The sequence below is a fragment of the Eleginops maclovinus genome, chromosome 15 (assembly GCF_036324505.1).
Source record: "Eleginops maclovinus isolate JMC-PN-2008 ecotype Puerto Natales chromosome 15, JC_Emac_rtc_rv5, whole genome shotgun sequence".
Taxonomy (NCBI): domain Eukaryota; kingdom Metazoa; phylum Chordata; class Actinopteri; order Perciformes; family Eleginopidae; genus Eleginops; species Eleginops maclovinus.
The window spans coordinates 9,596,076-9,623,555 of NC_086363.1; the positions used below are offsets into that span (position 1 = coordinate 9,596,076).

Consider the following 27,480-nt stretch of genomic DNA (forward strand, 5'->3'; position numbering starts at 1 on the left):
CAACAGAGCTAGCAACATCGCGTTATCCCCTGCAGAGTAAAGGAAATGCAAGTACTAACCTGTAAGAAGGCATCTTGTCAATCTTGTGAGAAGTCCTCCAAAATCCACTTGGGCTCTGTGTTCAAGTAAAACCAGTCCACTAGGCCTCTCTGGGCCCTTGTGCTTTCCTCAAAGTTTACAAACATTTTAAACTCTGCGGTCGCAAAACAGCAAGAGGTCTTGGTGCACCTCAACAAAGGTGTAATTTGTTTAATGAACTCACTTGAAGGATGCACCATAAATATGTTATCATGTTAGCCATGTCTATAAAGCAGCTATTCCTTAAGTGTATCGGTAGGTGTGTTTTATTTTGGTCACTAAGCGTGAACGGCGGGTGGTGTTAGCGTCAAATTGAAACACTAGGGGGCATGAGATACGGCACTTCAGAGAGTGTTCTGCGGGATCAAACGTAGAAGAAGAAAACATTTTTTAAGCTTTAGTGATAAGTCTGTTCAAGCAAAGTAGGCTTTAATTCGGCTACAAAATACGTCTTTGCTTGGTTAGTTCCACCTCTGCTTATCATCAAATATTAAACCCCAGAACATAGGGAATAGATAGAATCGGAGGATGAAACCCTCTTTATTAGTCACATACATGCACACAGCAGAGCACACACAGTCAGTGCCGCTGCTAGCCATTTTGGTGCCCTAAGCATAATTCCTTCATGATGCCCTCCCCCCCCCCCCCCCCAATAAAAAAACATTATGAGTTGTGATGAGTGAGTGGGGAGGGGAGGGGGGAGGGGAGAGGGGTGCACCATCGGTACCTTTGAGTAGTATGCCTAAAAAGTGCCTCATATTTCTATAGTCTACTGAAATAATTTCGGCCTTATAATTATTATGACGATTTTTCATTAGGCTATTTTTGGTGGTGCCCCCTCGACACTTGGTGCCCTACGCACAGCGCGTAATGCGCGTTATGGGAGCGGCGGCACTGCACACAGTGAAATTAGTCCTCTGCATTTAACCCATCCTAGTACTAGGAGCAGTGGGCAGCTATCGTGCAGCGCCCGGGGAGCAATGGGGAGGGGGGATTGGAGGTGTCCGGTGCCTTGCTCAAGGACACCACAGCAGGGCCTAGGAGGTGAACTGGGACCTCTCCAAGTAGCAGTCCACTTTCCATATTTCATGTCTGTTAGGAGACTTGAACCGGCGACCCTACGATTCTCAGTCCAAGCCCCTACTGACTGAGCCACTGCTGGAATACATATCACAAAAAAAATCACAATAAGTGATATACTAGATTTCACTAACACTTTAACCTATATTGTAATTAATTAAATAATTGCTAATGGGCCTTATTATTTCATCAGAGCCTGAATCATGATTTAGATCATTTGATTTAATTGCAAACAGTTCCTGATTTTGTGAGTCTTCCCTTCTTTTCATTATCTGGGAGTAGCAATTGCTTTACCATCTGATTATTTACAAAGTAATCTGACTGACTCTACAGTATTATCAGAGGCTCTCATAAAAGTGCTTAACTCTTATTCAAGGGTCGAAGATCATATATGTTAACCAGAAAACCTCGAGGGTTTATGTTTCCATTGACCTCTCGGAGACCCGGTAGTTCTGTCTTGAGGCGGCAAAGCAGAGCATCACAGAACGAAGCCATGTGGCTAATGAAGCCCTCTGCAAATGAAGGGAGTGTGGTGCTCTAGCACACTGCAGGTCAATGACCTGTTTGTAATATGCCTTAACCCTGAAGGCCAATTTGTGGTTAATTTTGGTTTTGTTTTTATTTTACTGCCTGCACGTGAGATGTCTTGCACAGTTACCTCCTCTATAACGCACAGCTTCATTTCTGTTCATTCGTAGGTAGGAGGCAGAGCTGCTTTGTACTATCTGATCAGATTATGGCGTGAGACAGCCCAAGGCACAGGGTCAGTGACAAGTAGTATTACAGCAGTTAATTAAAGGCAGGCCAAGAAGAGATTTAATAAGACCTTTCATTTTATCTGGACGGACGATATTTGGGGAGATACACTGTAAATTATATATTTTTAATTCAGTTTCCAGAGGACCTGAATATACTTAATAGGAATATTTATATCTTTATTTGCAGAAATGTTATGCATCAAGCTTTTTTCTTTCTTAGATATTTTGTTACATGACCCAAAAAATGTGTGGTGGTTGTATATATATTTTTTACTCCACTCTACTTCAGTTTGCAATATTGTTTGGTCATAATCCCTTCCCAAAGGAGGACACTGGACACCAGCTGCTACTGCTTGTTGAACTACAGAACAACATTTACCACTGAACTATACAATAGATGCAAAGGGCAGAGAATGGACAACATTTTTCCTATTGTCTTAAAGATTTTGAGTCAAAACATCTTATAATATATATGTGAGAATGAAAAAAACGTGTATAGTAATTGACTGATCTTCCATTTATTTTTCCACCTTTACCTGTTTAACAGCGCCATTCACCTGTACCATACCATGCACTGCTCCTGATGCTGTTGACCATGTAGCTTGTGTGTGTGTCTGTGCTTTGGTAAGGATGTGTGTGTGTTTTTGTGTATGGGGGGATAATGAAGAGGCTTTGTGTCTCTTCATAATGACATCATGAGTCTGACAGAAGCTGGAGAAGATGCCCGGGGTCTCAGAGCGGAACTCTTCAGCTTGGCGCAAGTGTGTGTGTTAGTGTGTGTGTGTCCGTCCCTGGGCAATAGGAGTCCTCCTGGGCTTTGTGAACGAAAGTCAAACCGTCAAAGACAAAAACAAAACCTGACCAACAGCAATATGAAGCAGAGGGCAGGCCATTTGGCTGCTGCCCGCTCGCTGGTGCCTCAGTGTGAAAGCGCTGGGTGCGAGGGCTGAGGGGAGGCTCGATTGAGGAGAGGTGGGAAAAGACTACGGAGAAAGAGAGACGGAGGTCCAGGAAGTTGCAGAAGGGGTTCAGGGGTCAATTCAGCCTGCAGGCCCGGGTGACGCTTGAAGGGATCTGGCCTGTATTGCATCATGGGAGTCCTTGGCGTGTCCTCTTAATCTTGCCTCTGACCAGACGGATCCTTCCCTGTGGCTTTGTACACACACAAAGACACACACATATACAGTATGTGAAACAAATGCACCTTGGTTCTTTGTGTGTGTGGAGACAAAAATAGGCCATGGTGGGAGAAGTACTCAGATACTTAGGTAAAAGTACAACAATGTAAAATACAACATTACAATTTCTTCATTCAGGATCCTACTTAACTAAAATGATTTGGAGTTATCAAAACTATCAAAGTGAAAGTATTCTTTCAGCAGTTGAGTACCCAGGTGAGGGATATTACTTCAACATTAATACTGATGCATGTACATGTAAGTAGCGTTTTACTGTTGAGGTCATCAAGGTGAAGTATATTTAAACTTTTTAGGGCAAATGGTTATTTGTTTTCTGTCTGAGATTTAAATGACATGATCCTGCCGCTCTCAGAAAAGTGAAATGGTAAATTACTATAAAACTGTAATGAAGTGCTGAACTTGAATTAAGGAACATAGTTAAGTTCCACCATCGCAAAATATCAAGTACATTTTGAGAGTTTGTGATAATACAACAGCAGGGTACGTGTTGTTTTACACTTTAATATACAGAGGTAGACTATACATTTAATCATATGCCATTTATATCAGTTCAATTTGAACCAAAGGTTGCAAAAAGTCTTCATGTACAGCATGGTAAAGTATGCTTGGAGGTTCCCTGCGTTTATTGTGAACACGTTGAAGGCACATCTCACATGTACGCTGAGTAAGATTGACAGGTTTCTTCTCTGAGCTGAAGTGAACCTCTCGCCCTGAGTGTGTGTGTAATGAGAGACAGGTCTTATGACAAGCACTAATCAGCCGGGACTCTTGACCCTGTGGCAGTTGGGCTGACACAAGAGGAAACACCGCCACACTGCTAACAACTCCCCCGACCTGTGTGTGCGGGTGTGTGTGTGGAGATGGGGATGTGCCATTTCAGGTAATGGGGAATGCGTTATGTTATGTTTAAGCAAGCCCAAAGTGAATTTTCAAAATGTGAAAATACCGTCATTTGTAAATGTTATTAAAAGTAGTTTTTAAATATATGATTAGAGAATAAAAAAATATGCTAAGTGTTCTTAATGATCTCATCCATTTCTAAATGTTTTAAAAGCAAGTATCCAAAACATCCATCAATAACTTCAAGTCACTTCTTTGTCTGAAAGCTTTTAAACTGTAGTAAGAAATAAAAAAAATAACAAATATATTAGGAAAAACACTTGCTTAATTTATTTGAGGGTGTAAGGAAAGGAGATTGATACCCAATCATCTCATATAACTCTCGCAAGAAACTGAATTCCCCAAAAATATTACCAACATTTTGAGCCTTCCCAAAATACACCTACACTGCAAGTTTTCTGCAGTGCTTTGGTTTATCTTAATGAGAATTTTTATGAAGACGTGTCAACAAAGTGCCATCTTCCCTGTGCTGTTGAATTGAACACTGTATATATAATTGCCCAAAAAGTTGGAAATACATTTCTTGATTTTACAAATAATCAAGGAACGTTTAAAACTTGAGCTGGCTAGACCAGAGTTGCACTCATAAAGGGCCATCTATATCAAAGTGCTTGGGGTTTACCATGTGTGTGTATGCGTGCTGGCTCACATTACCGTCAGTGTGACACTCAACAGGAGTGACAGCGGCTTTCTAGGAGCATCATCGGCCCGCTGATAAGAGGGGCTGTAGCCTCAGAACAAACACACTCCCAGCTCCTTACACAAAATCAGTAAATCTATAAAAGAAGCATCACTCCCATGTTCTCATCCAGGTGTGTTTATTGTTATCACGAGTGTTCTGACAGACTCGTACAGACATACAGCACAGACAAGAGTAGAGCATAGAAAACTGAAAATCGGATCTCACTGTGGTGTTAATGTCTGATAAAAAGGGTTAATAGGTAGAATATGGACCAGGTCATCTACATTGTCTGTCAGTTAGTGTAGTGCAGTTGAACACAGTGCAGCATCAAACAGTGGAGTGATTATCTGTGTATTGTTAGAGAAATGTATTACGATGCGTTTCGTTTATGCTTCAATTAATTCTGTTCTGATTACATAAGAAGTAGTGCATGGAATGTAATGTAAGCATGGCGGCTTTAACCACATTATTCAGTAATAACAGATTACAAATGACAAAATCGGCATTAAGATCTGAGCGGCAAGTTAGCACATGCATTGCTCAAACAAAAATCAATAAAACAAAACTGTGATTTGATTGAAGAGGCAGGAAGTGATTGACAGGTCGGACTTAATGAAGGTTTTGAGACCTGGGAGTACCTTGCAATCAATACAACATCATTAAAAAAGGTATATTTACAAGACACGAGTTATTTATTGTTCGATAGATCTTTTCCAGTTTAAATATATTACATAAATCATATTCTTCCATGCAAAAAAAAAGCTATGTTGTACAGAACAGAGTTTTCTCTTTAATTCGTACAAACAATCTGTAAGTAAAAGATCTGGTTTTAAATACGTGGTTCAAGCCCTCCTTATTTGTTCTCATTTCCATTAAAGGACCCGTTCTTTGGAGGGAGAAGGCTTACGATGTCTGTAAACTGCACCTTTTCTCAGCTATAATCTATTAAATAATGAAATCTTCATATAACTAAACACTTCACTGAACAACAAAACTAAGGCCTACCTGAAAATACTGTGTTCATTCACCTTGTATAGTTTTATCTGTGAATGGGCTGTTTGGCTGTAAACCAGATTGGCAAAAAAGAAGCTGATGCCGTAGTTGATGAGATATCATATCTTCATAAAATATAAAGATCTACCTTTCTCACTCACAGAAAATCTCAATTGGCTACGTGAGAAATTATAAAAGTTTTACAAGTGGCAACAAACTGTATTGCATATGTGTTTTTTAGGGAAGCTTTATAAAGGTTATGTCAGTTTGGATGGGTGAAAGCGCAAAGTAGTCACTTCTCACTCGTGTCATTTCGGCTTGGCTACTGTATGAGGGGTGTAAAAGCAAACAATGTCATAGTGGATCATCACTCAGTACCCGCACTTACTTTATCAATTATTGCACCACACAACCTATTCCCTGCACAAAAATGTGACACCCTCTACGGGATAAAGAAGCGAGCGATAATACTGCTTATTGGCAAATTCCAGGAAATGAAAAGCACATGGTTAATGAATGTCCGCAAGTGTATATGTTTGTCCAGTCTGAAAGGGATTCACTGAGGGCAGCCAGTCTTCCCAGCATGCAGCTCTGGTTTACGCAGGTCCCACAATGCACAGCGTCTATTTGTGCCAGTCTACTCTGGCAAAGAAAGGGTGGGATTTGATGTCATCCACGCCTCCCACACCTGCCCCCAGTCTCTCCATTGGGTTGTACTGAAGCAACTGCGGGACAAGACAGAGACCCAAAATGAGACAAGACACACCAGTATAAAATCAGTATAATTAGAATAAAAGATGCCATAACGTCTACTCCTTTACAGCAAAAACCACACAGAATCCATGGTGGATTTGTGCCTCGTTAACCAGAGAGCCATGCTAACCATATTAATATACATTTAGAGATTACAAGTGTTAAGGATTTGCAACAGGCTTTAAGATATAGTGCAAGCTCAGCTATTAAGAATGTGTTCATTATGTTTAGGGCTTGTGTTTATCTGTTATAATCCGTCACACAAATACATCATTTTGAGTTATAGTGAGTTTCTTTGTAACACCATTTTTAGATGAGATTTCACTGCTTTCATGTCTTTGCTTTCCAGAGATCCCTCATCTATCCCATAGTGTTGTCAATACTTTTTTTGCCTTTTACTTTGCCTGTTTAATCAATTGAGGTACAGTTTTGGTTTCCATGCTAACTCAGTTCTTCTTTTACTGTGTTTATTTCACACAAACCACTGCTGCTTCTGTAGGAAATACCCTATTATGCATCATTTTCCCTTGGAAACACCTGCCAAAAATTGCACATTTTCAATAACCCTGTTGAATTTTAATTAATATTCAGTTATTATTGTGTTAACCTGCCAGGGAGAGAACATCGTAACTTTTATTTATGTGAAGATGCAACAGATTTTTACTTAAACATTATCAATGTCATTATCATCAAACTTTTTAACGGCCAATTTTTATGTTTCTTTTCCTCCTGCCTTTTCAAGTGCATATGGCGTTTGTAAAGGAAGAGAAACACAGAATTACCCAAAAACCTTTACGACTAGGGATTTATTTGAGTTTATAGTAACTGTAAATATATACAAGTTACCATTAGGACCCCAGACTCTCACCTTCTCCAGCAGAGATCTGGCCTCCTCTGAAACAGACTCGGGGATGTTGAGAGAGGTGTGGTGACCGATTCCCGCGGGATGGCACCGCAGCAGGGACTGTACAGAGGGAAGGAGGGGTGGAAAGAATAGATCACTATCAATCAAAACAGAAAAATGACAGACTAAAGAACAGATATACTGACACCCGAACAGCCAAGGTCAGTGTGAAAGCACCAGGACTGGACAAATAGGAGGAGACCAAAGAGCCACCTGAAACAACACTGATCACACCAACGACAACAGGCTAATAATGGTTTCACCACTGTTGCTCTTTCTTAGAACTGCTGTGCGTGAGTCGGGAAAAGTGAGTGATGACACGGAAAAATTGTTTTTGGTTAGTTTGTTCGACAAGAATACAGAGTAACTTCACAGGAAGAACCAACAGTTAAGCAGCAGTAAATCTAAAAGCTTCTGATTTGTTTTTACAGTAAAATATGGCCATATTAAACTGTCAATTACAAGGAATTGTTGCACTCACAGTAAAAAAAAAAGACAAAACAAAAATCTCAGAAGTGAGAGAAAGGGAGCAGAAGACCTGCAAGTGCTTTTCCAACCATAGAACGCAGCCCCGTTGTTAAAGTAATTGACAATAATAACCGTAATCACTGTACGCTGCGACCGCACATCTTTCAGAGCATCTACAACTACAAATTGAAAACGCTAGAACACAATGTGTGCGGTGAGAGAAAGCCTGTGAACTGTTTGTGTTGGGAGACCCTGTGTGTGTTTTCCATCAGTTAGGGCTGTTGCCTCTCTCTCTCTCTTTACGTGCTGCAGGAGTTCTGGCTGGCGTCCTAGCCGCAGTCAAGACTGCTCCAGGCAAGATCTTATCCTGCAAGGATCAAGAGACACTATGTTCCTGTGTGTGTGTATCCTTGCCAGGTCTGTACCCAGACATAATCATCAAAGGAGACATCTGTGTGACTGAGTTATTTTTTTTCCAGGTAAGTGGGTGTGTATTGTTCGACATAGGAACACTAACCTAACACTCAGACTCGTGTTTAGTGCCATTGATGGGAACGGCTGATCACTGATATGAAAACATGCCCACTGGCAATCAGTTAGAATTTATTCAAATTTAATAGACAATGAAATATTGAAGGGACACTCTGCACCTGCACTGGGTGTCTGCTCGAGCAACTGAGTGTGCGTTTGTCCTTCAAGAGAGCAGCAAGTTATAATTAGCATGTGTACACGTATAACAGCTGAGTGTGTATCCTTTGTCTTCCAAACAGAAAAGCTCAGAGATGCTCCCCTTCCTACTGAGCCAGTCTTAAAGGATAGTCCCGCAGACAGCCCTGTTGCACCACCTTGAGAGCTGCCCCAGTCTTCACCTTCCACGCCGACCTCAGACAGGCGAGCTCCGAGCCCAGCGCTGCTCCAGGAGCCAGCAGAGGGGGCCCGGGAGGAGCTGACCCCCTGGCCCAGCAGATGGAGCTCAGGCTGGGGGAGAAAGTCACACCGACACCCCTGGCACTCCCCGAGAACCAGAGAAAGAGACGGCAGCCAAGACGCACCTCACACACACTCACACTCCAAAAACAACAAATACTCATAACACACACAGACACGCGCACAGGATCACACACAACCTGGCACAAGCATAAAGAGTGTTGGAAGCCAAGACACCTACAGACATCCCACAACACCTTAGCAACAAAGATAACATTTTTCCCCCCTTCTTTTTGACTCACCATGCCTGTCAGGAGCTCAAACAGCATGGCGCCCAAACTCCACCAATCGCACGCTGCGGACTCCTCACTGATACCTCCCACCTCTGCAGGAAGAGCAAAAGGGAGAAAAGACACAGGATTAATCGATAAATCAACAAGCAGAGAAATAGCGCATGTGCTGGGGAAGAATAATCAACTGGTGATGGCTGTAAAACAAGAACAAAACCTAATGTGTGTGAATCGTTCTCTGATCTAAAGCTTAGTGTTTACATCTCAAAACTCTGCACATTAATAATAATAATAATTCATTGCATTTTTATTTAGCGCCTTTCCAGGTGCTCAAAGCGCTTTACAATAGATATTACACATCAATACTGTGGACAATACCCACAGGAGCAATTTCGGGTGAAGTGTCTTGCCCAAGGACACAACGGCATACAGTGGCGTTCAAGGCGGGAACGCCACTGTATGCCGTTGATGTGCCGTTCAACAGTTCCCCTGTTCTGATGATCAACGCACTAGCCCACTGCACCACAGCCATACAGCCAACAAACAATAAACACCTTTTCCGACTGACATCTTGTTTTTCCTATTATTTCATTGAATTGACACAAATCAATTCAAACCGAGCACAAAAACAAGGACAGTCACACACACACGGTCTCACACACAGAAACAAGTGTGCGTCTCATAAAAAGGGTGATTTGCATAATAAAAAAGCAGTTAAATTGAGGAAACCGTCTGCTGCAACTTCACACCATCTGCATGACCTGACCTCACACACACACACACACACACACACACACACACACACACACACACACACACACACACACACACACACACACACACACACACACACACACACACACACACACACACACACACACACACACACACACACACACACACACACACACACACACACACACACACACACACGATGTAAAGAAGGGAAACAGCATCTTTTTTAGATTTCTTTACCATTTTCAGCCCCCGAAAATAATCTAAACCGCAGGATGAAGCTGCGACTAACGGTTGTTTTCATTGGCAGGAGATGTCAGGAAAAGTGTCATTTTAGCAAAAAGTGTTCTGTTAAAAAAATCTAAATATTTAAGTAATTAACAGCAAAAATATGGCTCGAAAAATGACTTCAAAAAGGTATCAGAATTCAGAATCAGAATCGGTTTAATAACCAACTAGGTTTACACATACGAGGAAATGGCTTTGGTATAAATGGTGCATTCAAAGACACGGAAAGAAGGATACATAGCAAAATTGATTATCAAATCAATGCACCCTTTCAACAGAACCTGAGGATAGTCACCTGACAACTTAATAACTGACATCCTTTAAGTCTGGTGTAAGTCTGTATCGTATCCATTATCAGTCTGACTGGCAGCATGATGTAGAGATGTCGGGATTCGACAGTGTGTGTCCAAGTAAGAGACAGAAATGCAGTGATACTCCTTTGGTAAAGTCACAGTGTATGTGTGAGAGTGAGTGAGTGTGCGCTACGGCTCCACTGGGTACCAGATGGCCTCTTGTGCCGCTCAGCTTGCCGCTGCTCTCTCCAGAGGGCCGGGACCCAGGGTCACGGCTGCATGTGCCCAGAGACCAGGCTCCTCAGCTGGGGGAACATAAGAGACAAAGACCCCTCGTCTCCCGGAGGCTGCTGGGAGCTCCAGGGGCCTGCGTGGCTCTCTTGCAGCAGAGGTTAGAGAGGGCTGTGATTAGGACTTGCACGTTTTGTACACACAAACACTCACACACACACACATGCGCACACACACACACACAGCCAACTGAGCAACCAGTCTTGAGGGCTCCCCAGGACTACTGTTTTGACAGCCAAGGAGAGAAGATCGTCATTGAATGGACTAGTGATACCTGCGCAGTTATGAGCTGGAGGGGAGATACTGGACACACACACTCACACACACACTAGCACACGTCTCAGAGCAAGGTCGATGTCATCACAATGGATTAATGTCTAAGGAGCTGCAGGGAGAGTACAGTGGAGCTGGCTACACTTACCGCTCTGTCAGAGCGAGGCAGGGAGAAAGGGAGATAGAGAGTAAGAGGATGGGAGGGGAGAGTTAACCGCATCCACAGGCCATGGGTCATTCCAACCCCACTGTGGAAATTTGCGATACCTCCACCGAGCCGGCATTTTCTTTCTTGAATAGCGCATGAATAACTTTTAAAAGCAAAAGGACACTGAGGAGTTCACTTTTAGAAACAATGCAAAGTGTTCACCTCGTGGCCTCTTCTTCTTCCCGTTCCCCTCAACAATGCAGTTCCCTCCTGCTTTGTATCTTAATCGCACTCCATCTCCTCTCTCCTGGGGGCCATAAGGAACTTTCTCTCTTCTCCTCTTAGAACCACTTCCCTAAAAACTTAACCGACAGCCATTGTTGAAAGGGGAAGTATAGTGTGTGCAGGTAGGAAGTAAGGAGGTATCGGTGTGTGAACTTCCAAGACCGAGTGTGTCTCAGGGAGGCTTTGGTGAAATAGAGCAAATTGTGGATGAAACCGAATAAGGTATATAAACAAAACCATCCTATGACTCATCTTCAGCAGGAGGACGGAGAATATTCAAATACTAAAGCAGAAGTACCTTCAGGGTGAGTGTATTACTTGCAAACCAACAAAACGACACCTTTGTGTCAAAAGGGGAACTAACTTTATCTTCCATTAGATCACACCGTGGCTGAGCAGGTAAAAGGAAAAAAAAAACAGGTAAACACAAACAGCGAGCATGACTGTGGCTTCATCAGTAACTGACTTCTGGGGAAGAATATTGAGTTTCCCTTTTCTTAGAAGACAATTGGTTTTGGCGTGGCTTCCCTCTCGGCAGAACAATAAACAATTACTGTTTCTGCTCCACGCTGTCACTCAACAGCTTGTGTGTTTTCTTTCTTATTAGAGAACAAAAACGTGAGCCATCTGATGTTTATCAATAATGATGAAATGGTTGGAAAGTAAATAAGCAGCAGTGCAGAATAAATACGATAATACCCTCCTGTCACCGTATTTTCCCAGTCCACTCCCGTGTTTTTCTGGGTGTGAATGTGTGTGTTAAAAACATGTTTCCCCCCTGTCTTATGCAGACACACACACATACACACAAATGCACATACGGTCAAAGCAGACCCCCTGCTAGCTTTCTGGCAAACAGTCATAAATCTGTCATCAGGAATGAAGCCATTGCTAGAGCTGACCCTGTCTGGATAAACAGCAATACATAACAAGGGCAGGAGACAGACACACACACACACACACACACACACACACACACACACACACACACACACACACACACACACACACACACACACACACACACACACACCAACCTCTGCCTTTCTGTGGGCGTGTCTATATGTTAACAAGCACATACATGCACAGGCACACACAAGTAGCGTAAGAGTTTGAACGTATGAAATAAAGGTATTTAACATATTAAACAGTCATTACTTGGTTAAATGTGTGAAACCAAGAATTAAAACAAAGAAAGGTGGACATTATGGACGAAGAAAAAGAGAAAAAGTTGCTGCTGTCAGGGTAGGACAGTCAATAGATATGGAAGCATCTCTACAACTCAACAGCAGCATAACACCCCCCCTGCTGGCTGCTCACATGTACAGCATCCATTGATCCACATGGGATCTACGTTCCGCTGACATCACCTTCCACACCGGGCCGAGGTTAGTCCTACACAGTAATTTCACTAAAGCGCTGGCTTCACGCTGTTACTGGGAATCTTTTATGTGTTGGATAAATATGATTTAAAGAGCACCATCCTATAGAGTTATTGCAAATGATGTAACTTTAACATAAAGACACGTTTTGTACCGTTTTAAAAATTGATTCTAGTTGTTTTAGTGTCCAAACTAAACTATATCTATATTGTATTTTTTTTTAACCTTTTGGTCGTAATTAATGACCATTTTGAAACATAATTATTATTAATAATTAGTCAAGTAAAAACACCAATTTTCCTTACAGCCTCTCAAATATTAAATTGTGTTTAAATGTTCCAAATTCATTTTATTCTACTTACTTTATCTATTTATTTTTGATTTAGAATTATTAAAATGTAATGAATACCTTTCAGATGTTGACAGTTTGCTCAGAAAAAAAAGAACTACATCTAATATATATAACATATAAAGATGAATCAATTTTTTTATGTTGAAAATAACCACTGGTTGCAAACTTTTTACAAGAACTGTCGTTATAACTACATCTACATTTTAAAAATGAAAACATTTTAATACTGAATTCATTTTCAAACTAAAAAGATTGTTCTGCATATGACATGGTTCCCTTTCAAACCTGAGCATTCACACTAAAGTATAACCCCCCCCCCCCCTTCCCAGTGCTCATATTAATAAGGAGATGACTACATTGATTACAAAGACTTGAGTGGCTCAAATGTCTCGTCTCGGCACTCAGATCCTGAGCCACATTATGCATAAAGCTCCTTTTGCTGAGCTTTACTCCTGTACTCGTGTCTTTAGGTCAGCTACTGCTGGCCCCTGAACATTATGCCTCTATGTGCTTCTATTTCCATTAGTAGGCTTTTAAACAAGCTGTTGCTAAGGGAATAAAAACGCACACTTTGGATATTAGATAGAGCATTTGTTGCTTTCAGATTTATTACAACAGTGGCATACTGTATGTTCCAGTCACAAGGAGGATTTAAATCTGAAGTGACCTTCCCGGCTTGAGAGAGAGAGGGTGAATATGAGAGAATAACTTAATAGGAGTGTGTGGGAGAGTGAATGGGTGTGAGGGTTGTTGTGCATGTCTCAGAGTGTTTCCGGAGTTTTCATCTAACCGTTATCCATCCAGCGTTTTATTTATTTATTTCGTTCTTTTCAACACTGACTTAATTACACTAAACAGGATCTGTCCAGCAGGAGTGTGAAGCCAAATGTTTGAATAGTGTCGAAACGCTGTTATTTAAATCAAAAATAATATGTTATTAATTAACAGTTATAAACCAAGAGGTTGGTGAATAATATGTGTTGAATAAAAAATATATCCATTTTGGTAAAAAGATTTTTGAAGTACATTTATGGACAACGCCATCATGGGTATGGGTTGCTGATGGGGAACCGTCTGAGCGTCCAGACAGGCATCGTTCAATTGGTATGAGCTGAAATTGTGAGGACTGTTTTTGATTGGTTCTCTGGTTTGTACCACCTCTCGTCAGCCTATCATATCAACGCACATTACTAAGAAAGGCAGGTGACCATGTTGGCGGCCAAGAATGCCTTTCAGCGGTGAACATTAAACGATATCAGCGTTCTTAAATGAGAAAAGAGCTCTCAAAAACTGTTAAGCGTAAAAATGCTCGATGTCAAACATTTTCGCCTGGTTATGAAATGTATAAATAAATACAGTTACAACACATTTACATTTTAACAGGATTACTCGTAATAAAAGGTTACTATTTTTCAAAGTAACATGCGCACTAACCCCCCCCCCTCACACACAGGAGTGCTAAGTAGGGACATGGTGCTGTAGTCTAGCAGCAGTTTGTTTTAGGCAGCTTGTAAACAGCATGCCAGAGCTGCCACAAGCCTGCTGAGGGCAACACATGGGGTTACCGCCTGCTGCCGGCCGCACCGCTGCACAACAACACACTCTACAGGACAGAGATGGAACTGCAACATGAGACCGCCTCTCAAAACTAAGACCGCAGGATGAAAAACCCCAGCTATTTCTAGGTTACTCTTCATATGTTAACCAAATGAGTGCTTTTTTTTAATGTATTATAATACTGACAGGGGGATTCATGCAGGTAGCTTTATGATGTGGTTTCTTTTAACTAAAAAAGAACAGTATAAATGCATTTGGATTTCTGCTCATTTAAAAAAAGAAAATAAATACGGTCCATTTGTTTCGACTCCCATGAGTTTGATTGTTTACTGGTATTTTCTAAGGATTTGTGACCATATAAAAGTGACCTACTTAAGGCCCTGCATGCCTGCGTGATACTAACCCATTTATATATTAACCTCCTTACAAACACACCCAAGAAAGGAGGAACATAATTAAGAAATACAAATGAGTACCTCAGTGAAATCATGGAGAGAAAGTTTATGAGCATGTGTGTCTCACCTGGTGCACAGTACATATTGGCGACTGCTTCTTTATCACAGGACTCCTCCACATCATTCCAGCTGCAAAAGTAGGTAAGCTGAATGTGACCTAATGAGACAGAAAGAGAGAAACAATCAACTCAGAGCAAGAAATGTCCACCTAATGCTTCTCTCCGGCCCGAGTGTCTCTCTACTTTTTAAACTGTTTGCTCACCTTTAAAGTACTTCCTTCCTCCGTTCCTTTCCACCTCTCTACATCCCTCCGCAAGCTTTTCAAGCACACAGCCCCGGTGATTACTCCTGTTTAGCGGCTACCCGTTAACGCTATCATTAGAACTAATGGTGTCATTAGGTAGCCGTGGCCATTAGCCGAGGCTAGCCAGACTGATGCACCACACTACACCGTTGATGGGCCCTTTAGAACAATAATTACCACCAGGGAGACGAAAACAGCCACTCAGCTAATTAGACGCTTGTTGATAACGAGGTGGAGAGAGATGATTGTAGGACGACAAAAAGAAGAAGTTGGGGGGAGGGGGGGGGTGGGGGGAATCTGTGACCTCCTGGTAAAACCACGCTTTGGAAGAGCCTTCCTTTTTGTTACAAGATTACATTACTCCTTTCTTGGAGCAGGTAATCTAATTCTACCTGCTCCAAGAAAGGAGGAGGAGATCTTGACTTTATAAGTTATCTGCTTTTTGCTCGAGAAAAAGAGATCCACAGTACAGCTTAATTCTTGCTGTAAAAGAAATACAAGTGAATACAACCAATGTTGGGTTTCCTTTAGATCTTCTCTGAACTTTTCTGTCTAGTTTGTGTTTTTCTGAATTTGACATTTACATTTTGTTTCACAAGCCTTTAGGAGGCTACTTCATGTTCCTTGGCTTTTTGATTTGGTTGTCTGATATCGGTTTTTGCTTGAAAAACAGAAGTACAAATACATATAGACTGCTTGTTGACTCCACAATAAAGTGCCCTGATGTGTTTGGCTGTAACAGCAATCAGATGTTTGCAGTTTCCCTGACTTTTCAAGTTTCTACCTGAGATAACCTTCATTTTTTAAATTTACTCTCTGTAGATATATTGTTTCATGTTCCTGCCTTAATATTAAAGCTCCAGAATCTGTGGGATTATTTTCTAGCAGTTAATGATAGTTACATTTGCCTCTTTTCCTCCCTACACGGCCCTGTTCATCCCACTGTGCATTAATGTAGTACAAGAATTAAAAGAGAGCTACTGTATCAGATATATGACAAGACTGTGAGATCCTACTAAACAAATCTTTACAAGCTGTGATAGAAATGGATGTCTTACCTTGGTGGTCGAGAAGTATGTTTTTGGGGTTGAGGTCTCGACAGATGATGCCCTCTTGGTGCAGAGAAGCCAGGGCTGTCACCATCTCCACCGCCCAGCATCGTACGAACTCCTCCGGGATATGAGCTTGGGAGGCAGCCAGCGACAGCTCGTCCAGCTCTGCGAACAGCCGCGATACTTCTTTATCAAACACGCTGCCACCTGTATTACTAACAACTCCTGATGATTCGCCATCAAGGCCTAATAAATTCCGAACCACGGCCTCAGTCCCATTTGCGTCTGTGATAGAGCCTGTGCTTGTGCCACTTAGTTCTGTATTTACTCTTGCACTGGCCTCCAGTTTCTCATTTAGAGAGTCTGTAGCTGGAAGGTCAAGGGGAAGGTCGTTATTCTCGCATGTGGGATCGACCATCATTTTGTCAGAGGCCTCTTGTCCCAACGCCAGGCTGCAGTCGTCCCACAGTGAGTTGAAGGGAGAGGAAGATGCAACGCTGGTGTCGCAAGTTGCCGAGGCTGTGCAGAAAGAGGAAAGCTCTTGATCCTGTTCCTCCTCCTCTTCCTCAGGCTGGCTGTGAAGCTGTAAAACATCCGGCTGGATGAACTTCTGAGGGGACGCTGTGACCTCGAGGCCCAGACACACGCCCGATGTGTCCAATTCCTCCTGTGAAGAGTCTACCATCCCCCCCGTTACAGGCAGGTTGACCAACAGGTCTGGCGGTTGGCCCTCGTCCTCCACCACGGCCTCTTTAAATGAGATGACTGGCACTGATTCATTGGAGCCTTTATCGCTACAGTCCAGCCCCCAGAGCTCCGAGCTGTGACCTTTGACCTCCTGAGCCAGCTCCGGAAGATCTTCAACAACATCAGAGCCCAGAACGGATGTAGAAAATTGGGGGGCGTGTTTGTGAGGGGGGCGCTGCTCTCCCGAGTCGAGGCAGGTCACCTCGCTCGCACTGTCTTTACTGTCGATGCGGAAGAACTCCATGGGCGTGTGCTTGGACTGATCCAAAGACAGAGGCACGGCGGGGGAGGGCAAGGGGCTGAACACTTCCCCGTGGTCCTGACCCTCGCCACGATTTTGGTCGCTGTCAAGCGTGTGGCCGCTTTTGTCTGAGGACTCGGTGAAAAAGCCGAGTTCCTGAGAACTGATGGGTGAGGACAGGCTGTCGTTGCTGAGCAGCGAGCGGCTACGGGAGGAAGTGGTGGTGGCAGCGGGCACGTCCAGTGACAGCATTTCCTGTTCGCTCCTCTCCTCCTCCTCTAGTGCATCTGGTTCTACCTTGTCTTGTTCGTACTCGTTGCAAAGATTCAAATAACTGTTGGTGCACTCTTCCTCCGAGGTGGCTCCGGAGTCGGACTGGGCGCCGATTTGTTCAACACGCCGGGGAGGGAGAACTCTTCTCTTAGGAGAGGCGTTGCGTGGCTCTTCTTTGTTCTTGGGAACAGAGCCGAGACTGGATCAGGACCGGCTGCTGGCCCAGAACCAGAACTGGCTGAACCTGAATCCAGCTGTGGGACGGCCTGCTGGGAAGAGTGGACCGCTGCTGTGTGGCTCTTCTGGATGAAAGGAATATCAAAGCTGTCGTCCGGACTGGAAGTACGCATGAACTTTCCGATGTGAGACCACAGCTTCCCACCTGAAGATGGAGGAGACGGGGCATTAACAACAAAGAAATGGTACTACAACTGTACCAAAAATCAACTTTTCAAAAGACATTCAAAGCTAGACTTTTGTCATTTCTGATGACAAAATTGAAAGGAAAAGGCAATTTGCTGATAAATAATTACTAATTCATACAGGTGTGGTCCTTCCCTTGTGCGTGGCCCGTAGGAGAGCAATATAACTGTTTGAAATGGGTTAACATGAACAAAAAGGGACTGAAGAAGCTGCAGAACAAGTTTTCAATGTGTCTCAGAAACACGGAGACGCTGCTTTTTAAATAAATTAAATGTAATAAAATGAATCAATGCAAAATTTGCGTAATATACAGCCGCAGAAAAAATTAAGAGACCACTTCAGCATTATCATTTTCTCTTGTTTTATTATTTATAGGTATGTCTGAGTTAAATGATTTTAACTCAGACATTTTTTTTATTGTATTCTATAAACTACTGACAATTTTTTCTCTGTGTTGAAATTCACCAGACACTGGAATGGCCGCCATTCATGTAGAGATAAAGATTTAAGATAAATGTGGAGGGGTCTCTTCCTTTTTCTCCGGAGCTGTATATTGGCCATCTGATGTCCTCCTCTCTAATAATCAGCATTAGGCATTGAAAAAACCCTAATTGGTTACCCATGTCTATGGAGCTCCTTTTAGTCTGGAGGTCCCCAGTTAGATACACACTATACCCAACTGGTAATTGATCCACTGTTTTGAAGGCAGGTGTCACAAACATTGCATCTAAAAAAAATTATAAAAAGTTCCTTCTTCTATTTATGAAATGTGCCTAATGTTCACAGTTCTTCAGAAGTTGTGGAAAAGCAAAGAGGAAGGCCAAAACACATTTGTTATTCACTGACTTTGGCTTGTCGGGCTCCTTGGGTACTGGAAGTATTTGGGAAAGAGGCTCATTAGTTTCCACTTTGGAATGAGTAACCAAGGAAAACAGTTATGACTGAACCCAAATTGCCTAAATTGGGTTGTGCAATGTTAGCATTTTGACTTCTCTCTGTCTCTCTCTCTCACACACACACACACACACACACACACACACACACACACACACACACACACACACACACACACACACACACACACACACACACACACACACACACACACACACACACACACACACACACACACACACCCACACACACACACACACACACACACACACACACACACACACACACACACACACACACACACACACACACACACACACACACACACACACACAGCCGTAGTGTGAGCAATTGGAGAACAGCATCTGTTGTGTGTGATGAGAACAGATAGGGAGTTCACAGTGATGATAATGATAGTGGGGCTTAGAAAGTAAAACCATCCACATGTTGTTCCGTCCAATGTCACTCAGGTCACTGCCTCCGTCAGCTCCCGACAGCACACTAAAGAAGCATAAAGAGCAGCCCTGGATTTTGTGAATCAGATGTACTTTTGGTTAAACTACGCTATTTCTGACTAGCTTTATTAGATCATGTTCGAACGACATTAAATACTGTTCAATAATATTAGTGCGGCGTGGTTATGGAGAGCACCAGATTGAAAAGGTTACAGGGCATTAAAAAGTATGGCTGCATTACACCATACGCGCACATCAGCGACACACACATCCTGGAGTGAGTGGGATGTAAGGAGGCCCAGGTGTTGGCATAGCTAATGAAGCACGGCGCCACCTGGTATTCAGAATAATGACCTGTGACACACACCCATCTCTATCAAACATCTGTCTGGAACAAGGGCAGAGAGGGGAGTGGGGGAGGAGCGGAGGAGGTATCAGGTGAGGAGACAGTGGGGAGGCAAAAAAGACAAAGGGGGGGGAGAGATGAATCCGATGGGATGTGTGCATCTTACCTTCAGCATACTGCAGCAGAAGAAAAACGGTGTCTTCGGAGACGATGAATTTTCTCAGCTGCACCATGTGTGGCACAGAGGGAGGCATGACTGTCCTCTTCGTCCGCCCACAGTCACTGCTCTTCCTCAGGCCCTGCGGGGGGAAGGGAGAAAAAGAGGAGTATTTACAGGACATATTTTACTTTTAAACTCAAGCTACTATACCCAAGTTTTTGTACACATTGTACACTATGTTTATATGTTGAGTAGATTGGTAAAAAATTAAGAGACCACTCCAAATTTTTTCTTAAATCTTTATCTCTACATGTATGGCAGCCATTCCAGTGTCTGTTGAATTCCAACACAGAGAAAAATTGACAGTAATTTCTAGAATAAACAAAAAAATAAAAAAATAATTTAACTCGAACACATGTCTATAAATAATAAAACAAGAGAAAATGATAATGCTGAAGTGGTCTCTTATTTTTTCTGTGGCTGTATTGTTTTTACATTTTTTATGTTTATTTTGATTGTAATTTTATTCTTTTTTAAGAAATATTGTGTGGCAGATTGACTGTCAAAAAGTCACTGTGACAAAACTAATTTCCCAGCTTTTTCCTAGCAGGATAAATAAAGTATCTGTCTATCTTTCTTTTAAATATATATCTATCTATCTGAAGGTGAACTAAACAAGGACATTTAAGGACTACAGGAGAAAATAAGAGTTAACAAAAGTGATTTGGAGGAGGTAAAGGAAGGTGATGTGCTTTAGATTGTGCGAAGAATCAAGTGTGAAAAAACAGGAGCGTGGCAAAGGAGAAACCTCCTATTAACGAGATGCCAGCTTTGCCCCTTGGAAACCCAAAGTCACTGGATTCATCAAGCCACATACAGCGCGTGACTTTAAAAGAGCCACACAAATCTGTCAGCGCTACACGTGAAGTGCACATCGGCTGTGTGTGTGTGTGTGTGTGTGTGTGTGTGTGTGTATTCATCTGTGCCTGCGCTGTGCGTTGGCATCTGGCACACGCCTCACACCTGAGAGCAGAGGAGCTGACAGGGACAGGCCCATTAGAATCAATTACACCGGTCACACACAGGGGCTTCTGGCACACTTCACACTCAGGGCGACACGGATGCACACACACACCCACACCCACACACAGTAAACTTACTTTCAGGATGAATGTCTCTTGAGTTCTCTTGTCCATGACCAGAAGAACCTGTGATGGAAGAGTGCCATTAATTGCCAGATATGAACAGACAGTCTGAGATGATGTAGTGGTTGTGTCCTCTAAAGTAGTGTTTTTCAAAGTCTGGGTCGGGGCACACATGAGGGTCACGGCAAGATAAATGTAGGTCCCTAAATTATGCTACACAAATTGGCATTAGCACAAATCCTGCTGTGTCGGACCACATCAAGTCCCAGACACATAAAGAAAATTAGAATATAAGAGGAATAAAATAGGAGCTACTTTATTAATCCCAAACCTGGGAAATGTTTGCGTTGCAGCAGCATAAAACAAAACTTTGCACATAATTAGAAATTGAAAGAGTAATAATAAACAATTCTAAAAATATATAACATAAAAATGTAACAAACCAACATTAGAATAAAAAAGAATATATACAGTTGAGTTTATAAATCCCTGAATTAATTAGCTCATTAATAAATGAGTGTATTGATAAAAAACATTTCTGCTAATCTCATAATTTAGTATTTTATGAATCACAAAAATACAAATCACCATTCTTTGTATTCATGCTTTTTATATATATATATATATATATATATATACAAATATTTATATATTGTAAATTGAGTATCTCAAAATTTAGTACAATCCTTCTGAAGATGTCACCATGGTTGTTTAATATTGAACAATAGAATAAGAACTAAAAGATGTATAAATTAATGAAAATAATTGTTAGTTGCACTTTTTTTAAGCAAAAACAACAAACTAAAGATCAACCTACAAACCAAATGGCAGGTGGCTCATATAAATGCATACATTTCTCCATCGTGCTCCTGAAAGTCTTCAGTTTGTCGCACAAATCTATGCAATGCTTCACGGCAGACAGTTACTGCTGCCTTCTCTAAATCCAAACCTTCTATTCACCTGTGCCTAAATTCCAACAGAAATGGAGCCCTCACTATCTCTCAGTTCACTCCCCTCTACCTTCTCCCTCTGGCTCTTCCTACTATCATGATTCCCTCCCTCCTCCTCCCTGACATCTCCATTGCTCTTCTGCCTCCTCACCCTCTCAGGGGAGAGTTTGAGCATATGTGTGTGACCCGCTGTGTGTCTGTGCATAGTGCGGTGCGTGCGTATGTTCAGTGGGTGCGTTCTCTCCGTGTGACCCTGGCCGGGACCAAACAGGTGCGGGCTAAATGGATATGAATGGAGCTGTGAGTAAACAGAGTGGCACTGCTAGCCAGGGCACTAATATAATTAAGACACAAACATCAGGGAAGGGGGGAGGTGGAGGGGAGGGGCAGTAGGGTGAGGAGCTCTCTCCATCTGTCCCCTCTGTCCCCATTAAAAGTGAAAGGAGGAAGGAGGAGGAGAAGAGGAGAGGAAAGCGGGGTCATTTGCGGTGCTGTAGTTTTCACTTATGGCGGGTTATCTTTTTTGCCGTGTGTCCCATTCGTTTAAGACATATTGTGGATGTTGCATGCACCTCTGTAGAGTAACACATGTTAGTATTGTATCAACATTTTCCTTGGGGTTTTGTGTTTGTGGAGGACGAGCATCATTGATTCAATGCTGTGCGCCCGCTCTCTGAGCTGCTTGCCAAGTCATTTCATGGCTGAGTGGTGAAGTTGCTTCGCCGGCAGCTGGTTGAGAGGACCAGCAACCCAAACTGACCTTGTGGTGCTCATAACTGACGCTGAACATACACACACTCAGCCCTTACCAAAGCATTCAGTAAATCTATTACGCTTTATGGCTTCGGATAAAGGGGATGGTCGAAGAAGGAAAGGACACAAGGAGGAGATATTTGACACATCCACATTCATCTGGGCCAGGGAAATTATGAGCCAAAGTGTAATTACTTTGTTAAGATGTTGTTGTCACCTTAAACATCTAATTTACTATGATAATCAAGGAGAAAATGGCAGCATCCAATGAAACAAAGTTGTCTTTAAATCACTTTTTGGTATACAAACACAACCAAGCAGTTAAACATAAATAAAACATGGCTGCATGACTTGCTAATATCGAACTGACCTTATCTATGACCCCCAGCACCCTGTAAGCTCTCAACTCCTCGGAGGGACTCTGCTGGCCTCCTCTGCTGCTGGACGGGCAGCACTGCACCCCCAAAGCCTTGGACAAAAAAATCATATATTATGGTGTGCTATTTTGGTATTTAAAAATGGTCACATTTATGAGGTATTGTGACCTCTGACAACATTTGAAGAGGAAGAATACTCAGTGTCTTTCAGACTATGATTATCAGATAGTGTACAGAGGGTTTTTGTTCCATATGCATTATACAAATTGAGTATTTCTGGAATTTTCTCCGCAATAAACCCGACAGTCCTCAGATGTACTGTCTCGAGTGGTTTAAGGACTCTGGTGGATGAACGCACATAAAGCAGATTTGCATAATCCAACACAGACAGCATACAGGCCACTGGCATTTCCCTCCCACTCACCACTGTCTGTGTTGACCCCTGACCCATGTTGCTTCTCAGATGCTGACTGGATATCTGCTCTGCACGCATCAGATAGTCTGCAGTCTTCTTCTTCACTGCCTCGCGCCGCGTGGGACTGGGCTCACCTGAAGAGGGGTGAGTGAGGTCAGGCATTTTTCTTTACGAAGCAGTTTTTATAGAGCAGGGGTAAAAGTTTCTGTGCAAGCATTTTATTCACTGACAAAAACAGCATGATAGAACTTTTACAAGCTGATCAACCACAAAGTGAAAGTGATGGCTCTTTGGCAATGTCAGATCATTTAAGAACCCTGCTGCTGCGAGGGTCAGTTTCTGGCTCATTGACACTTCAGCAGATGTATCCATGGTTACACTATGATGGATTAGTTGAGAAAATGCCTACATTTCTCACCAGCTATCTCCAAAACTGACCTTGCACTCCTTGCAGCAGCAGGTCCACTCCACTGCGATAGCAGGAGAAAGCTGCCTGGAAGTCCTGCTCTTTCTCCTTCTGTACAGCCAAGCAGATGAGCTCACTGGCTCGGTCTAGGTAGTCTAACTTCTTCTCCTTATGTTTGCCACTGCTGGCTTTCCTCAGATTGCCAGAGAAAAGGTGTGTTCGGCCTGGCCAGCTGACCTCTGGATTAGGGGCTGAAGAGGCAGGCACTTGGGAAGGAGATGGGGTGCGGCGATCGTGCAGGGAGGGCAAGCGAGGGCTGCAGCTGCTGCTAATGTTGGAGGCTCCCCCTTGTGGCTGGTTTGGGGAGGTGCGACCTGAGGCCATGCCATCGTCCAGCCCAGCCAAAGAGTCTGTGTCCACAGCAAGGGAGGTCAGGTCGCTTTCACTGGAAGGGCCTGGGGAGGAGAAGGGTCAAAACACATAGTAAATATAATCAAGCTGTATTGTGGGTGTGTGTTATTGTGACCCATAAATAAACTGTACCTCCATATTCAGATGTGATAGTCAAATCATCTGCACCACTGATGTCTCTTTGAACTGAAAAACATGATCAAACATCTCTGAGCAAGTGTGAGGTCACAGTCATGTAAAGTAAAAAAGGAATAGTTATTGTATGTAACCTACCGTCAGAGCTGCAGTCTGATAAACTGTCTGCTAGGAAGTCAGAGAAGGGCTCAGCGGGTCCAATGAGCTCTGAGCCGTCGTGAACCTCGCCTCCCTTAAAAAGAATGAAAAGCACAGTCTTTAGTGATTGCAGTGTTATATTAAAGTGAGTATAAAAGTTATAGGGGTCTGGGATCATGTTTGGGTACCTTGAAGAAATCTTGGATGTGCTCGCTGCTATAGAGAGCGGGAATATTAGCAGAGAATTGAAGCAGATCCTCGGAGCACTGCCGTCTTTCCTCAACTACTGAGTCATCAAAACGACCTGCAAATGCATGGATAAAAAGATACACACACATGAGAGGGATTTTTCCCTAAGGCAACTGATCATGACGAATAATAGTAGTGCTTACTGCCCAAGTAATACCACTGAACTGCCTCTAGGGGGCAGTCATCACTACTACTTCTTATTGTCTTGTACTACAGCAAAGCCTGACACTATCACAGTCTTTCTTCAGACACATTCACTAACACTAACACAAAACCATATTAAAAGGTACCAAATAAACATCAAACAGGGCATTTTGCAATAACAATGTTCTCTTCTGGACACGGTTTGTTGCAGGGGAATCAGGTGGATTATTTCTTACCAAAGACTTTGGCCTTGGCAAAGGGTGGAAACAGCTCCGACTGGCTACATACATTCTTGTGCAGCTGCCATAGATTCTGATGAAGCTTCCGGAAATCACTGTATCTCTTCCACACTGTTATCTACAACAACAGCAAGAGGAGAGACGGATGAAGCTAAGGAAAACGAGGAGTTGGGGAATCAATATTCTTTGTTGAGACATGTGAAGCTTCACTAAATGGCTTGTATAGATTTTGTTGCCTGAAATAGTAACCTGATTTTGTTCTGGTCCGTAAAGGTAATCTAATTATCAGGTTTTATATCTGAATAATTTAAATATACATTTTCTTGTTGAAAAAACACATAATTCAAACGTCAACTTCGCCCACATTCGACAAGATAAAAGACTCATTTCACCGCCATACAACTGCGCAAAACAACTTAAGCACAAGTCACACGAAAACACAAACCTGAATAAATGAGTTGGTCCTTTCTTTTTGGAATAAAGCAAAATATAATATCCTGAATGTTTGCCAAAAGCCAGGCAACCCTTCTGGTGTGAGGAGAACTAACCTGAGCACTATCTAGATAAAACTCTTTCACTCTGTCTGAGTCACACATGCAGTAATTGACATCATGCCTGCTGCATTAAGGCTAGTTCCAGGCTAGACTGCATTCCTTAGTGTGTGACAGATGCTAAGAGAGCCTGCATGTGAGTATTTGCAGCATGTTTGTAGATGCATTAATAAGAAGGTGAAGAGTTAAACATTCTGTTAAACCTTTTAAAAGACAAAAATGTTGTCTTGAGTCAAAACTGATCCTTATCTCATCCTCCAACCCTGCAGGTAGAATTCTATCAAATTCCTGTCTTTCAGGAAAGTCAAATCTCTGCCAAAGCTTTCACACTCACAAAGACATGGTTGCTTGTCTTACCTCTTTGACATCCTCTGGGTTCTTCCTGGAGATTATCTGTGTGGAAAAGAGCAAAGAAAAACATATTCAAATCTCCATCTGAATGGTTCCTATGCAATGGTGTAAGATGCCAGCGCTTGCTTAAGAATTCCTTGTGAGGCTGGCACAAGTATGAGCAGGGACACAGCTCTGTGCGACAATGAGTGCATTATACAGTGAATGACGAAAGTCTTTAAGTGTAGTAACGAGACATCACCAGCAACCATATCACCCGGGATGGCAGGCAAAGGAAAAGAAGCCTGGCCTAATTCTTATTGAACTGGGAGCATGCCCATGCATCTGTGAAATAACTGCACAAACTGGTAACTACAATGATTTCTTCACAATCAGAGGACTTTTTTCTCCACACAAGCACTTGATTTGGGAGTGTTGGTTTATTATCAATGGGGACAGCAGCCCATTGTTACAGAGGGAATGTTGATTCTCCAAAAGTGAAAGTTGTCTAGGGTTCATCTCCTAACTTGAAATAGTTTCAGTTTAAGCACCGACATTTCTACATTCGGATCTGTGTTATAAGTCAGAAACGTAATGTACTTCTTATGAAGTATTTATCTCGAAATCATGGCAATAAATATAATGACACAATGAACTACTTAATGAGAAAGACTGGATTTATTTAACTTGCTTGAATATGCTTTACAATGTATACTTAATGTGGTTCCAGCGTAAAGCTGCCTATAACACGAACAGAGCTAGCTAGTTAGATATCTAGAGGTTACTGCGTTTAGGTAGGATTCAATCAGGTTTGCTAAAATTGCTAATGTTAGCAACTCATTCCACTGAAGGTGAAAAACAAAACACATTTCAACAGATAAAATAGTCTACATAAGCCAATTAAAGAAAGTTTTGCTTTGTTTGCAAAAGCTGTTTCGAGTGCTAGTTCCTCCCGAAGAGGTGTAAGCAACGTTTATTGTGTTTGCATCATATTAGCTTGGTTAGCACAGCTCAAGCTATACAGCTAACAACATCTAGCATTAGCCTTGCTGTCAAAGTGACCAACATCCCTTTACTTACCCTTGCGGTGACTTTGTAAACAGTGTAGCCTTTCAGGTGCTTTTTAGGATCAGTGACAGTATAAAACCGAGCCAGTTCTCCTCTGTCCCGCTGCGATATCATTCTGATCGTGACAACATTGCCAAAGCTACCAGTCGGCTAGCCACACACATTCATTCACTGACAGCAAAA

The 27,480-nt window shown here is 42.5% G+C and overlaps 1 protein-coding gene across 1 annotated transcript; it reads right to left on the minus strand.

Moving 5' to 3' along the window:
- Positions 1–4,816: 4,816 nt before the first annotated feature.
- On the minus strand, positions 4,817–27,464 carry rps6kc1 (ribosomal protein S6 kinase polypeptide 1). Its single transcript, XM_063902814.1, is given in 17 exon segments — positions 4,817–6,415; positions 7,312–7,407; positions 9,045–9,127; positions 15,159–15,248; positions 16,454–17,891; positions 17,894–18,090; positions 19,993–20,125; positions 21,147–21,194; positions 23,205–23,303; positions 23,636–23,760; positions 24,065–24,487; positions 24,576–24,629; positions 24,717–24,810; positions 24,905–25,020; positions 25,346–25,466; positions 26,257–26,292; positions 27,310–27,464. Coding segments are annotated over 17 exon segments (3,357 nt in total). The 5' UTR covers positions 27,412–27,464; the 3' UTR covers positions 4,817–6,313.
- Between the last annotated feature and the right edge of the window lie 16 nt (positions 27,465–27,480).